The sequence below is a fragment of the Ictalurus punctatus genome, chromosome 7 (genome assembly GCF_001660625.3).
Source record: "Ictalurus punctatus breed USDA103 chromosome 7, Coco_2.0, whole genome shotgun sequence".
Classification (NCBI taxonomy): domain Eukaryota; kingdom Metazoa; phylum Chordata; class Actinopteri; order Siluriformes; family Ictaluridae; genus Ictalurus; species Ictalurus punctatus.
The window spans coordinates 30,370,971-30,387,599 of NC_030422.2; the positions used below are offsets into that span (position 1 = coordinate 30,370,971).

The 16,629-nt window shown below is 38.6% G+C and overlaps 1 protein-coding gene across 1 annotated transcript in view; it reads right to left on the reverse strand.

Moving 5' to 3' along the window:
• Window positions 1-931: 931 nt before the first annotated feature.
• The window catches only part of LOC108261832 (uncharacterized), a 26,594-nt gene continuing 10,896 nt past the window's right edge, over window positions 932-16,629 (reverse strand). The window contains exons 9-15 of the mRNA XM_053681844.1: window positions 10,161-10,779; window positions 9,897-9,992; window positions 9,259-9,492; window positions 7,302-7,461; window positions 5,051-5,101; window positions 4,014-4,589; window positions 932-1,672 (exon numbers count right to left, since the gene is read on the reverse strand). Of these exons, the coding sequence (XP_053537819.1) occupies window positions 1,059-1,672; window positions 4,014-4,589; window positions 5,051-5,101; window positions 7,302-7,461; window positions 9,259-9,492; window positions 9,897-9,992; window positions 10,161-10,779 (2,350 nt within the window). The 3' untranslated portion in view covers window positions 932-1,058. The remainder of the gene's footprint in view (window positions 1,673-4,013; window positions 4,590-5,050; window positions 5,102-7,301; window positions 7,462-9,258; window positions 9,493-9,896; window positions 9,993-10,160; window positions 10,780-16,629) is intronic.

A 16,629-nucleotide genomic window follows, 5' to 3' on the forward strand; every position in this document is an offset into this window, starting at 1 on the left:
TGCTCATGCCAAAATACTTTACCAGAAAAATTACCAGAAAAAAGAGATCAGACTTTGATAGATCCCTGTTCTTTAAATAAGACAGGGCGCTCACTCACACCTGATTGTGATCCCGTTGGTTGAAAGGCTTCAGACTGTATGCATATAATAATAATAATAATAATAATAATAATAATAATAATAATAGCTCAGTACACCGTTTCTTGTGTTTAGTATCCATGCTACCTTAAACCAACACTGTACCATTATGCGGTTTGTATATTTAGGTTTACAGACTGATCACGATCCATACAATCATCATAATTACAATAAATGATCAATTTATTAGCTACAACTACTATGTTGCCACAGATAATTGTTACGAAACGTAGACCGGAGGCGGATGCAGGTCAACGTCTTTATTAACAGTAGACAACCATAACCGGGAACCGCATCAGCCGTTAGACACAAACCAGTCCAACTATAATACTGCGCGATGTGCGCAGTCACACGGGGGGTTTAAATAACAAACCTAATTAACCCAAAACATGGACACCTGGGCAAATCAGAGACATGATCAAATTTAATTCAGTGTCCAAGCGGGAAGCGAACGAAAACAAAAGAGTCACGTGACCAGTCAGAAGCCGTGCCGGTGTGCCATCTGCTGGCCGTGGCGTAACAGTAATATAATGTATGTGAGACTCTTTCATGTTTTTAAACATAATTATTTTTTATTTTTTTTAAAGACTCATTTCTACTGTTCTTACTATTCTACAATTGGAGCAGTGTTGCCCGATGAGAAGGTTTTACTTTTTATTTATTTATTTATTTTGATCTGTAGCAGTGTCATTTGTTTTCAGTATAAAACTGTATTTTTTTTTTTTAAATATGAAGATGTTAGTTTATTAGATGTCAGTTCTTGTCTCAAATCAGATTTTTATTTATTTATTCACATAGTCTCATCGTATATTTCTTTTGCTATTGCAGTACACTGTTGTTTTGAGGTAACCCCCATCAAACTGCATGCAGAAACAGACACACACAAAAATCCACTGGTATCACAAAGCTCTGAAAATGATCTATTTTAAATGACATAGTTTAACCCTTGATCCTTTACAAACCACAAACCCGGGGTAAAGAGGCTGAGTGAACGTGGTGTGGACTCTGTGGAGGAGCTTCATTGTGTCAGAGACGCCGTAGAAGGACAGAATCCCTGCCCTATGATCCACATACACTCCTATTCTGGAGGAGCTGGGCATTACTGGGACACTAAATTGTCTGTTATTTTGACCGAATATGAATTCATTTGGAGAGCAAAGCAATCTCCAGGATTGATCATTGAATCCAAACTTATACTCAATACCGTTTCCCTTCCTGCTGATGTCTTTATATGAGACTGCTAAAGAAACCCCTTTATTCCCACTCCACTCAACCTCCCAGTAACAGCGTCCACATACACTCTCTGTACACAACACCTGGAGATAAGAGTCAAACCTCTCAGCATGATCAGGATAGGACTGTTGTGTTGAACTGCAGGTCACCAACGTGTTCTCCTCAGACAGACAGAGGAGCTTATTAGCTGTGTTAGGATTCAGTCTCAATTGACAAGAATTTGATGTAAAGAAAAACCATTTGCATTTTAAAAAACGAGATTCCAGACACCAGTCAGAAAAGCAGGAGAGGTTAATAACAGCTGGAGCATGTTTTTCAGATACAAAAAAGTTGGCACGATTTTGAGATTTTAAATAATTTAAAACTTGAAATGACGGCAAACCCATACATATTGTTTAGTAAAATTACTTTAAATAGCCCATAGCTACACTCACCGTCACTTTATTAGGAACACCTGTACACCTGCACATTTATGCATTTTTCCTAATGTGTTCCTAATAAAGTGGACAGTGAGTGTAGTTAAAAAGAATTCAAATAAATAAATGCATTAATAAACCTCACCCTTACTCTCATGCTTTGGCTTCCATGCCTGATTAGAGTACTGATGGACAGCAGGTCTCAATGTTTTATGTTGCAGAAATAAATAAACAAAACAAAACAAAAAAAACACACACATTCTGTCCTTGTCAGGGGTACAACGGTTGAGCGTCCATTCTGAAGTGATGAAGACTATGTCCTACTCCCTCCATAGAGTTACAGACCTCACAGTGAGAAGTGTAAAGTTGAAAATACTGGCTGTTTCAAGTGCACTTCAGCTTCTCCAAAGCAGAATCTGGTGGAAAATGCTAATGTAACCCCAAAAGTCTTATGTTTAATTATAATATGAGGGTTCAAATTAGTCATAACAGTGGAAAAAAGAAAGAATTTCAAGGCAGTTTGTAAATAAGTCAATGACAAGGCATCAATTCTGCAATTACAGTAAAGTTTATTGTTTATATTACAGTAAAGTACATTGGTTATATTATAGTTAAGTATATTTCAGCAGCGGCTTTAATGCCACTGCTTTACATAACATTATATAATTTATATAATCCTGGTATATATTCTATCTTGAATTATATTAGATTACCAGACCTGATATTAAACTTATTGATCAGATTCAAGCTGTAGAATGTCAAACATTACAGATTAAGTAAAAGTTTCATAGGTGTTTTTGTAAAATTAAACTGACATCTGGTCAGTGTGTCTGTAGGATATATTGAAGCATACAATTTTATCCGACTAATAAATGCTTGATTTGCAGTTAAATCATCAAAACCAGTATCATCGATAATTATAGCAAGAGTAATAAGAATGAAAATAGAAAATAACATTGAGAATCATTACTGTGTAAATAGGAGTCTTGTATTACAATGTAGATAATGCAGTTTGAACAGTGTTAGCACTATAACGTTTATACACAGACATGGAATATACAGACATGGGTCTTTATTAGCTCACTATTCCCTCAATTATTTTCTTCCGTTGGATCTTGGATGACTGTAGCCTCCTGAATACTTTACTTTTATTGCTCACTGTTGTAACATTAGTTAGAATTCATTAGGGAGTGTTTCATGTTAATTAGATGTACACTGGGGTAAATTGGAGTTGGTCATATATAAATGACATAAATAAGGGACTAGAGGACAGGAGCTTGTTTCCACACAGCTGATGCTGATTCATCATTTGCACTTGTTCTGATGTGCAACCGTTTAGTGAATCAGACACTGATTACTTGTATACAGTTGTATCACCACAAACCGCCCCAACATCATTGTCAAGGTTGCTGATGACACCTCTGTACTAGGACTGAACACCAGTAATAATGAATGGGCCTACTTGGAGTAAGTGGAAGCCCTGAGGAGAGAGTACCTGAGCACTCCTACCTCAGAGGATTTGAGCTGGTCATATGATTCTCAGATGCTAGTGAAGAAGGTACAACAACACCTGTACTACCTCTGTATGCTGAAAAAACTCTCACAAACATTTAACAGTGCACATTAGAGAGTATCCGGACAGGCAACATTACTTCGTGGTAAAGAAACAACACTCTTCCCTGCTGAGGCATAGTCATGAAGGCTACAGAATCCATTACTTCAACGGCTTCCCCAAAACTGCAGGATATTTATCTAGGGTATTTAGGGTAGCTCAGTGTTTAAGACACTGGACTACTGATCAGACCTGCATGAGTTCAAATCCCAGCATTGGCACTGCTGGGCCCTTAAGCAAGGCCCTTAACCCTCAGCTTCTCAGTTGTATACGTGGGATAAATATAACTCGCTCTAGATAAGGGCATCTGCCAAAATCCACAAATGTAAATGTGTATCAAGCAATGCAAAGACAAAGCAAGGAAATACATTTTGTGTACCTGTTTACATGAAGAACAGTGGTAGGTATGAACACATAGACTATACAATTCATTTCTACTTTAATTTTAACACAATTTACTTTCGTAGATTCTATCATTGACTTTTATCCAATTTTTACTGACTGTATTTTTATTTTTTGGTTTACCCTGGTTAGTTTTTTTTAATAGAATTTCTTTATAGACTTTATAGTAATATATACCATACAGAGATAATCTTCCAAAATTATCTGTTTTCAATTGCACAGTTCTACTGCTGAATAAGAATTTAGCCCAAACCCGGGGTAAAGAGGCTGAGTGAACGTGGTGTGAACTCTGTGGAGGAGCTTCATCGTGTCAGAGACGCCGTAGAAAGAGAGAGTTCCTGCCTTGTAATCAACAAACACTCCTATTCTAGAGGGGCTGGGGCTCATGGAGATATTAGTTTCTTGGTTGTTGTGTAAGAACGAGTAACTAGAGGAGTTGCACATTAAATTCCAGGACTTATCATTGCGTCCAAACTCACACTCATAACTGCTTCCCTTCCTACTGATGTCTTTATAGGACAGTGCTATAGAAACCCCATTATTCCCACTCCACTGCACCTCCCAGTAAGAGGGTTCACACACACTCTCACTACACAACACCTGGTGGTAATAGTTAAAGCTCTCTGGATGTTCAAACCTCTCCTGATACCAATGTACCTGTTGGCCATACAAATTATTAATATAATCATAACCCAACTGTTCACCTCTGTCAGTTGCCATTCGGTTCGATGCAGACAGTTGGAGGCTGTGATGTACTGTGTTGGGATCCAGTGTGAGTTGACAGGAATCTGATGGAAAGGAAATAAATTATTTAAAAATGTTTTATGTTTTTTTGTCTTTGTGGTGGCGTAACTGTAACCTAAATATTTAAAGAAAACTTAATCCTACTACAGCGCTATATTTTTTTCCACAAAAAACCTCTCCCTAATTTAGTCATGGCCAATTCCCACCCTCCAATTAGGTCTCACCTATCTTTCAACCGTGGAGGGCAAAGGCTACAACATGCTTCCTCTTAGGCACATGAAGCCAGCCCACCACATCTTTTCGCACTGCTCCCCGAGCATGAGCTCACAGACACCCATGATTGGCAGGTCAGTTGCTCCTCTCACCCTGAGAGCATGGCCAATTATGCTCTCTTGGACTCCTGGCCTTGGATGGCTGTGGCATCATCAGGATTTGAACTTTAATAAATTTTTGGATGATGCTTTTTTGTTGTGTTTCTGTGCCTGTGTGTGGAAGAGACACTTACACTTTAGACATTCCTCTCTGCTTTGGGGTGGTAAGATCAGGACTTTCTTCACTAGGAAACAGTTAAACACAGTTACAGGTACAATCGCTGTTATTACAATGAGACAAAAGAACACTTTTTTTTTAAGGGAACTGTCCAGTCAAACATACAGTATGATATAAATGTTTTCAATTAGTCAAGACATTTTAAGCCTATGGCTTGATTCTTTATTATTGCACTGCAGCTACAAGGATAATATGACTAATAAGTAAGTGCAGCTTATACTGTATATACTGCAAACTGCATGCCTAAACCATGCAACCACTTGCAGCTGTTCAGTATCACAAACAGAATTGCTGTTATGGTTTCTGACACTGTTATCTATAAAATTAGACAAAATGACAATAGCATTGAGAGAGCAAACAAGCATCACATTCAGGAAGTAGGCGTAGCCCAAAGTATGAATTGTTCTTTAGAAGTGAGTCAGATAATAATAGGTTCCTAATTGTATTATTACATTCTATATATTTTTTTATTTTAAAATGGACTCATGTTTTGTATTCTACCACCACAGAGGATTGAGCAAAACAGAAGAAAGAATAATCTTAATCTCAATCTACCAATAAAGTAAAAAAACATTACGCTGACGATCTGTACCACACAGGCAACTAATACTTTCTACCATTACCACCACCTAAAATCAAAGTAGTCACTATTTCACTATTTAGCAGGATTTATCACAAAATTCACAAGGACATAGTTTGGCAACTGCTTTTTTTTTTTTTTTTTTTAACAACTGGCTTTTTTAAATACATTTTCTGCTGTATAGCTACAGAACTTCAACAAATTATTAATAGCTCACTCTTAAAAGGTATTTTCCCAAGATCATTAAAAACAGCAGTTATTAAACTCCTCTTAAAGAAAAGATCCCTGGATGCTTCCAAACTAAGCAACTACAGACCTGTTTCAAATCTTCCCTTCGTAGGTAAATTAATTGAGAAAATTGTTTACAACCAACTTAGTACATTTCTTAATGTAAATTGATATTTTGACAAATTTCTATCAGGTTTCTGACCACACCACAGGACAGAGACTGCGCTTATAAAGGTTTTAAATGACATCACCATAATGACACGCGTTATCCCACAAGGTTCAATTCTTGGAGCCATTTTATTTAATCTCTACATGTTCCCATTATATCAAATTCTACAGAACATTCCTTACCATAGTTAAGCAGATGATACTCAACTATATGTTGTTTTCTCACCACACGATTACAAGCCAAGAGATTCATTGTGTCAGTGGATGGAGCATATAAATAGTTTAATCAGTCAAAATTTCCTTCAATTAAATAAGGACAAAGCAGAGGTTTTTGTGTTTGGCAGGCAGGGGGACCAGCTCAGAATTATTGTACATCTTGACTCCATGGGGCTAAAAACCAAAGACCAAGTCCGACATCCTGGGGTTCTACTACACTCAGATCTGAGCTTAATCAGCCATATTAAAGCTTTCACCAAAACATCATCTTGAAACACTGCCAGAAATAAAGGCTTATTGTCCCTTAAAAAACCTATCAAGAGACAGTTTAGGAAGAAAGCGACCCTTTGTAAACCACTGCAGTCCAGGCCTACAGGGAGAAAGTGTGCGAACCCCACTATGTTAGTGTTGTGACCCTTTCCGACACTTCCGTGGAGGAATCACAGTAGATGCTTTATGTTTTGAATACTTAATTTCGTTATTGAAAACAATCATAAGAACATAGAGAAATTAAATAAATTGCTGAACACGGTCTTAAAACTGTGTCCCTTCTCTCTGTAACAGGCCACACCCACTCACTGGTCTGCTGCCTGAATAAAATATGTAGGCATGAAAGGTCAAGCCCACGTCATCACATGATGATGGGAAAACAAAAAATCTTACATAAACACATACAGTACAAGTATAAACATTTATTATAAGACTTATTATGATTTATGGCTGCATATAGATTAAAAAAAAGCTGATCTATGCTCAAATAGCAATATTTATGCTTTTAGGTATATAAAACAAAAAGAATCAGAAATGTTGTATAGTTACGTCTACAATGTGATATAAAAAAGCAGCATTTTAGAGTTACTTAGGAGCTGAAATTATATTTCTTGCAAGCACCTCTGGCACAATCACAAATAAATCGAATATGATATTGTGTATTGTGTAATATTATTGAACTTTTATGGAATTCGTTGTGCTAAATATATTTGAAGAGAATGCAATGTTAGTAGCTCTGTCTTACCTTCACTTGATATCTTCTCAAACTGCTCTTTAGAGCACGCTTCCACCTTCTCTTGCAGCGGAGACACATACTTTACTACATCTTCAAAAGAGAGGAAAGAACTGACCTCGATGATGGGTAAATCTGCAGATCCAGGATGGGTCAAGAGGGACCGAAAACTCTACATAGAGACAAAGAGAAACAAAGAGAATTAAAAAATAATCAAAAGGAAAAGAAGTGAAACCACACAGGAAGTGACAGTATAGAACAAACATGTGACATGGACTGGTGCTTGTACACATTGCAATAGGAGTATTTGTAGTCTTCTAATAAAAAAGAGTGTGCCCATGTGCCAGTTTATCTTTGTACAGTTTGCTGTGTGCCAGTTTATCTTTAACCATTCAAAAAAAAAAAAAAACTGTCACACAGTAAACTGTACAAAGCTGGTCACAAGAAGTATGTGGCAGGTGGGGTTTGATTTAGTGGGAGTCTACAGTGAGAGTGTCAGGGAACAAAGTATTAAATAAAGGACACCTATTTTAAGCCATCTTACAATATGTAATGTAAGTCTCAGGTGTCCCCAGAATGTGTCTAAAGTTTCAGCTCAAAATACCCCACAGATCATTTATTACACTATGCTGAAAATGCCCATTTTTGGGTGGAATCAAAAACAGAAAATATTTTTATATGCGTCCAAACAAGTGCTTTCACATGGATGGCTTCAGAAGAATAATATATTCCAGTAAATCTGACTCTCGCACACTCACATTCAGTAACCACTTATCCCTAGCAGGGTTGCAGTGGATCTGGAGCTTATCCTGGAAACACTAAGCATTAGGCAGGAATAAACCCTGTATGGGATGCCAGTCCATCGCGGGGCATTATGCACACACACATTCATACACTCATTCACCCCTAGGTGCAATTTATCTTAGTCAATCCTACTATGGAAGTAAAAAAAAAAAAAAGTGACAGATTTGAATTAGAAAAGTAAAATTGAATTCTTAATATTAAAAATAAAAAGATAATTACCTGTATAATACTGAAATATATAAGGTTGAAAATCACACATCTGTCTTTATTTTGAATTAACATCCCTGAGTTTTCTTTTTACAGGGTTCAGAGATTCATATTTTAAAATTCAGGTTTTCAAAAAGAAAAGCAAGTATCTATATTTAAACAAACACTCACAGAGTGAGAGAAAGAGAATGAATGAAAGACACAAATAGGTATCAGGTGTGTGCTATAGTGAGACAGGTGTGCAGTTCTGAGAGGGGGAGACACTGAATGGCAGGAGATGCAAAATGGCACAGCATGCTCCAGGCTCGATTGCCTTTGCCTAGCTCTGAGTAACCAGGAAGTGAAGCTTGAATGTTTTCATGCTGAATTTTGTAACCTGAATTTGACTGGCTGAACTTGAGCACTGAAATTAGCAAACTGAATACATATATATATAAATAGCTGAAAACTGAATTATTGAATCTGAATCTGTGAACACTGAAAAAATACATTTAAATATAGAAGCTTGATTCTTTTTTGAAAACCAGAAAATATGAGTGTCTGAACACTGAATTTTTTTTTTAATATCAAGGATGCTAATTCATACTAAATAAATAAAGAAGGGTGCTTTTCAAATTTAGATATTTCAATATTATGAATATTGATTTTTTTTTACCTCCATATCCTACTGGAATGTCTTTGGGAGGTGGGAGGAAACCCATGCACACACAGAGAGGACATGCGCCGAAACTCTATACAGACAGTAACCCAAGCTTAGGATCACTGCAACGCAATTCTCTGCTTTAACTCCAAAATCACTGCTATATTCTCATAACAACATTTTGCTAACAGAAGATTTCAGTAACCTTTTAGTTCCTTTTGTAGTCTGGACTGCTTTGTAGTCTTTACGTGTAGATCTTTGTAGTCTTTATGTAATTTTATGCTAACTTTATTTGATTATTCTCTTCAGTTATGTTACCTGGAGGAAATAAATGGGATCCTCTGTGTCCAAAAGCTTCACCATCTCAGTGTCTGTCCTCTTCAGCTCTGCAATCTCCTGCTCCAGTTGCTTCATGACTTCTTCAGCTCGACTCACTGCAGCTTTCTCCTGAGCTCTGATCAGTGCTGTCAGTTCAGAACATCTTCTCTCAATGGATTTGATCAGAGCAGTAAATAACTTCTCAGTTTCATGCACTGCTGTTTGTGCAGAGTGCTATTAGACACACACACACACACACACACACACACACACACACACACACACACACACACACACACACACACACACACACACACACACACACACACAGAGAGACTGACAGAGTGAGAGAAAGAGAGATCAACTAGTTTGAGTCCTTTCCTTGATGGTAGTGAGAAAGGACTTTATATATATAGTACTTTATGTTAAATATGGTGCAGCATGTTGTATGATACACAAGTGAACTTAACGATAATGAGAGCTTTATATGACATTTAGCATGTGATATGTACTGTAGCAATTACAGAACAGGGATGGGGGGGCTTATTCAGTTCTTTTACTAGAACTTCATTCAATGACTATATGGTAAGAGAAGAGTCCGACTGATCCTGAAACAGCTGTTTCAGTTCCAAACTCACCTTGTGAGTCTTCACAGCCTTTGTCAGTTCCTGAAGCTGCTTCTCTCTCTCCTGGATTCTCTGCCTGGTTGTTCCCTGCACCTCCAACAACTGCTTCTAAACAGTACCACAGCACACAATTCACCCTCAGTGTGTTAAAGGAATTAAATGAGAGAAATTCTATAAACTTTATAAACAGAACAACGGCATTTCACTGGCCTCAGACAAATGCAATTTTACTCAAGCTATACAGATTTTAAAGCTATTGTTAAAAGATATTGTTACCTGTTTCTCAACTCGTCCTGCTGCAGCTGATACTGTATCATGTCCTTTATGTTTATCTAATATACACAACATGCAGATACACTGCTGCTCAGTGTGACAGTAAACCTCCAGCAGTTTGTCATGCTGAGAGCAGATCTGCTCCTGGAATCGTCTGGAGGCTTCCACCAGCTTGTGCTTCTTAAAGGCAGGAGATTCATAGTGAGGCTGGAGGTGAGTTTCACAGAAAGAGGCCAGACACACCAGACAGGACTTGATGGCTTTGGATTTTCTCCCAGTGCAGGAATCACACGCCACATCTTCAGGTCCAGCTGAACAGTGAGCAGGACGTGTAGCTTGGAGTCCCGTCTTCTTCAGTGTCTCCACTACTTCAGCCAGCATGCTGTTTTTACTCACAACAGGTCTTGGAGTGAAGGTTTGTCTACACTGAGGACAGCTATAGGCTCCCTTCTGATCCTCCTGATCCCAGCAGCCATTAATACACACCATACAGAAAGTGTGTCCACAGAGAATAGTCACTGGATCCTTGAGTAGATCCAGACAGATTGGACAGCTGAAGTGGTCCTGAGCTACTGAAATATTCGCTTCTGCCATTTTACTATAACACAAACTCACACAGTCACTTAGAGCAGCTCACACTTCTTGGTTCAGGCTGTAAAAGCCGTGTGGAACACAGGTGTGTCTCTTTCAGATGTTAACAGGTGTTTCACTTTCGTTTCCGATAAAGTAAGAATAGAGTTGCCAGGTGTCCCTACTGAAAAAAAAATTACAGCTAAAACTAGCCTATGTTGGTTGGCGGGTCTTTGCTGGTTTAAGCTGGATGTAGCTGGTTTAAGTTGCTCTCCCAGCCTTGCCAAGTTGTTCAAGCTGGTCTCCCAGCCTGGCAAAGCTGGTGTTCAGATGGTTTTAGATGGTGGATCAGCCAATTTCCTGGTCAAGCTGGTGTTCATCTTACGTATTTACTAATTAGATTGTTTTATTAGCTCCGTCTACTGACAAGGGTAATTACAAGGGTTGTCAGGCAGGCTGGGTAGCATAGCTTAACTACTTATTTCAGTTGTTGTTAATAATAATAATAATAATAATAATAATAATAATAATAATAATAATACCTCTGGGTAGTGGTAGCTCAGTGGTTGTGGTGTTGGTCTACTGCTCAGCAGGTCATGAGTTCAAACCTCAGCACTGCTAAATTGCCACTGTTGGGCCCTTGAGCAAGGCCCTTAACCCGCAGATATATAAATTAAATAAATGTAAATCACCCTGGATAAGAGCGTCTGCCAAGTGCTGTAAATGTAAAATATATTGGAAAATTCTACAACAAAGTTATTAAACCGGAAACAAGGGTCGAGGATAACAAGAAGACTAACTAACTACATCGGCTTGGTAACGCAGAGAAACGAGTTGACTGAGCGTATACTTCGCACTGACTCTAGGTGAATGACATCCCTAAGTACTAGCGGTGAGAGTGTGTGTGTGTGTGTGATTGGTGCCTGGTGTGTCTGATCAGAACTCTGGGGATGGTGAGCGCATGCGTGCATGAGAAGTGGGTGTTGCATCTTGGGAAATTGAGTTCTTATCTGACTGAGCTGTGACAGTAGAGTTGTACACAAATTACAATTGAAATAGACATAGTCTTTATATAATAATAAATAGCAACATTAGTATCATGTAAATGTGAAGTAATTTCCTAACTGACACCATCAATGTTCCCACTCCATCTCCCAGTAACTGGGTTCACACACAATCAGTACACAACACCTGGGAGTAATGGTTAAAACTCTCTGAATGTTCATACTGCTCTTGATGCTTAAATATCTGTTCACCATAACCATGACCATAACTACACAGATATTCTGGTTGTCAATCACTGTTCTGCTCAAATCAAACAGTTGGAGGCACTGGTGTGCTGTGTTGGGATCTAGTGTAAATTTACAGGAATCTTACGGAATGAAAAGAAATTATTTTAAAATGTTTTATGTTTTTTGTCTTTGTGATGGTGTAACTGTAACCTAAATATTCAAAGAAAATATCATTCAACTACAGCGCTGTATTTTCTTCCCATACTTTTCTCCCTAATTTAGTCATGGCCAGTTCCCACCCTCCCATTAGGTCTCACCTATCACACAACAGCTTTCAACCATGGAGGGCAAAGGCTGTCACATGCTTCCTCTGGGGCACATGAAGCCAGCCCACCACATCTTTTCAGACTGCTCCCCGAGCATGAACTCACAGACACCCATGATTGGCTACTGTCGCTGTGATTGATAGGTCAGATGCCCTACCACCATGAGAACATGGCCAATTATGCTCTCTTGTACTCCTGGCCATGGATGGCTGTGGCATCGTCAGAATTTGAACTTGTAATTTGTGGATGATGCTTTTTTGTTGTGTTTCTGTGCCTGTGTGTATGGACGAGACACTTACACTGTAGACATTGCTCTCTGCTTTGGGGTGGTAAGATCAGGACTTTCTTCACTAGGAAACAATTACAGATACAATCACTGTTATTACAATGAGATAAATGAATGAAACATTTTTTAAAGGAATTAAAGCTAACTTTAAAACCTTGGGAGATACTGAACAATGTTGGGCTTCTCAGTTGGCCTCCTTCGACTTTGAGGTTCAGTATCATTCTGGGAGGAACAACCAGAACATTGATGCTCTCTCTAGACAGAATCAGTTTTGTCAGGAGTGGTGAGGCAGACAGCAGAGGCAGAACCGGTAGTACAGGTCAATCAAGTGGTGACAGCATTGCCCAGCTTTTCCTGTGAGGACCTGAGCTTGCTACAGGAGGTGGATCCTGATATTTAAAGGGTTTTGGCATTTTGGGAGCAGGGGTTATTTCCCAGCTTGAAAAAGGATCTCTTGAAAAAGGACTGACACCGTTATCACCTCATGTCATGCTCTGATGGGGGTGAGGAGGCGCTATAGTTGATTTTGCCTGTGGCTTTAAAACGTGACATTTTGACCCAGTTGCATCAACACCATGGACACCAGGGTGTTGAGCATACTACTGAACTAATACATCAGTGGTGTTATTGACCAAGGATGTCTGCAGAAGTGAAACAGTGGTGTTGGTAATGCGAGCGATGTCAGCTGGCTAATCTCACCTAACCACTTGTCTGGGCTTTATGGGTCATGTTTTAGTGTCTAAGCCCAATGAGATCTTGGTTATTGATTTTATGATGCTTGAGCCTTCTCGTTCTGTGCACAAAAATGTTTTAGTATTAACAGATGCGTTCAGTAAATATACGACTGAAGAATCTTGTACGACGCCCTATCATCTGGTTGGTAACGCCCAATGCAAACGGTTCAACTGAACCCTTCATAACCTTCTGTGCACTCTGCCTGCTTCCAGGAAGTGCGATTGGGCATCTTGCCTCCCGCAGATCTTGCTATAGTACCACTCATCACCAGGCCACAAGTGAGTCTCCATATTTCCTGATAATAACAGAGACCTAGACTCCCTGTTGACTTCCCGTTGGGAAGGGTTCAGGAATCTGGCAGGGTGGGGGGTTCATAAGTGGATTGTAGAGCATCGAGCAAGAATGCATGTTGCATTTGAGGGGGCATGGGCATCTTCCACGAGCAGTGGAGAATCTAAGGGATGCGGCATTTGTTCCATGGTCTTTATCTAACATTACTTCAGGGTCGTTTAGGCCCTAGTTCTGATGCCAGGAATTTGTAAACCATCCTCGGGTAGATGATACAAAAATAGGGGATAGAATGTAGTGAACTGTGTGACATGATTAAAACGTCACCATTATTTAATACGTGGCCAATGAGCCATCACCCTACCACAGTATATAAGCTGTTGTTTATGCTTCATGGAGTGTGTCATGGTCGGAAACCTGCCCTTTCCTTTCCTTGCTACGGATTACGGAGGTATGTGTTTTTAGCTGTGTTGCTTAGCTGTTTGATGCTAGTGTTACTCACTTATATCATGCAATTTACTTGTTTAGTGTGACATTGGGCTATCGAGACAGTGTGCATGTGTGGTGTGCTGCTCACTCTCAGTCCAGTGTGCCGTCAGGACTCCCATCTGTGTAGCATGGTAGTTTAATGTAGTCGCAGTTGGAGCACAACTATTTAAGAAGCTATCATATGATTTTCGTATGTGCCGTCGTGAGTATTGTCGTCGGATCACGGTAGGTAAACTGTTCATTTTTATTATAAGAGCTAAATGGTGTCATATGCTTTCCAAATTGAGGTTGTAACACCTGTTCTTTCTTTCTTTTTTTTTGTAATATTGGATTTAGTAAATTGATTTGGGATGTGTTTGTTTTCATTTATTATTTAAGTTTTTCTGCTTAGTAGCTTTGGTGCCTATTTTATCATGTTTTTTTTCTCAATGTGATTTTTTTTGTTGTTCTTTGTTTGTTTTCTCCTTGTAGGAGCAGAGTGCTTCCTGAGGCTTGGAGGGGGTCTTGGGTGTCTTTGTAGCACCTTAGGCTTTACTTCACTTAGGGTCGTTATTATTTGCTGTGTTTATTTGCAGTGAATTTTGTGGGTATGATTCTGATTGGTGGGGTTCTTTTCCTTTTTGTATAGCTGGTGCTGTCGTACTAGCCTGCCCTTCATACAGGAAGCCTCAGTCCTCCTCTGATGATTATTGTTCATTCCTTCTTGTGTTTGTTTTATTTGACCAATGCCTGACTGCGTTGGTTGCTGGTTTTAAATAATTCTTGGCCAGTCTTTTTAGCTTCAAATAAAATTTCTTTTTGTATGAAAACTCATGTCTCTTGCCTTTTCTAAGTGGATCGTAGTTGTGTGTCTTTATTTGGGTTGTTTTCCCCGTTTCCTCAGAGTGGCATAGTCATTACGAGCGAGCCACTTTTTACACATGCATCTTCAAAAAACTATGCAGTTGATTAATGTCACGGTTTCCCCTTTAAGCAGCGTGCTGGAGAGCATGTGGGCACGCTCTTCGTATGTTGACAATCGTGACATGGTTTACTATGGACACGTGCTTTTGTTATGTTTGTTATGTCTCCTCCCTGTTCTGTCATTGGCTATTGTTTAAGCGTGTGTCTAGATTGGTGTCAGCCATCAGCACTTAAAACGCTGATTATGTTTGTATATATACCGCGCGCCTCCCAGCACACACGTGAAGTATTAGATTTGTTTAATTTAGATATGTTAGAGACAGTAGATAGAAATAGTCCTGGTCCATGTTATGTTTCATGTTAGATTTGTGCATTTAGTCCAGGCTGGTTTTTCCGCTCCCAGTTCCTAGTCATAGTTTATGTTTCTTATTTTGTATCTTGACTCTGTTTTCCATGACCGCGACCTTGATTCCTGCTTTGCCCCGTTTATACCTGTTTGCCGATCGTCCGACCTTTTGCATGTTTTTGTACTACGTTTTTGGATTACGATCTGGATTTATCTGCCTGTGTCTCCCTCAATAAAACTGTTAACTGCACTTGCATCTGTCCTAATCTCCCTTACGTCTCGGGACATGACAATTAAGTAAAACATAAAACACCTTGCCTTTATATGTTTTTTTTGTTTGTTTGTTTAAATACAAGTACATTTACAAATAACTCCTCTTTGTTTTTATTAGCATTTTCCATACTGTCCCAACTTTTTTTTAATTGTTTCCAATTGTATTAATACATTCTATTATTTTTACTGTTGAATGTATTTCTTATTTTCTTTTTTTTTCATGATTATGTGTGAACATATATGATTTAATCATTAAGAATCCATTTCATTTGATGTTTTTGTCACAATGTCTGCATGCCAGTTATAATGTACACATGCCTGTTTTTATGTATTTGTCCCATTTCTTAGTCTATCTTGGGCCCGAGTTTATGTCTACTCTTTATCTTAGCCTTGTAAATTGCCTGGTCTCTTCACACGCACACTCCAGTATATAAGCTAGTTGAGAACATCTGATCTTTAGGCTAGGAGGAACCGGTTTGTCTCTTACTACAATTTCTCTTACTACAACCTGGCTCCAAGTCTCCTGGTCATTCAAACCAGTCTCCTGGTTCTTCTTCTGGTGAAATGGCAGTATTTTTACATCGTCCAGGAAAGATTTACAGCATTACAATGGACTTATGTTTTTTTTAATTCTTCCACCACACAGAATTAAGCACAACTTGATCAAATAATCAAAACAGAAGAAAGGATCATTCAGAAAGGATAATCTATCTATAAATTAAAAAAAACAAAAAAACATTAGATTGACCACCAATACCACCCAGGCAAATAATAAGACTTTCCCACTATGACCACCACCACCTAAAATGCATTATTAGACATTATATCACAATTTAGCAGGATTGACCACAAAATTCTTGAGGACACAGTTTGGCAACTGATTTTAAAAAAAAAAAAAAAAAAACAACAACAACAACAACAAAAAAAAACATTTTCAGCTCTATAGGTACAGAAAACTGCAAACACTAGATGTTAAAGTTATACATTTTCACTATTACAATTTAAACAAAGTTGACAGAGTATC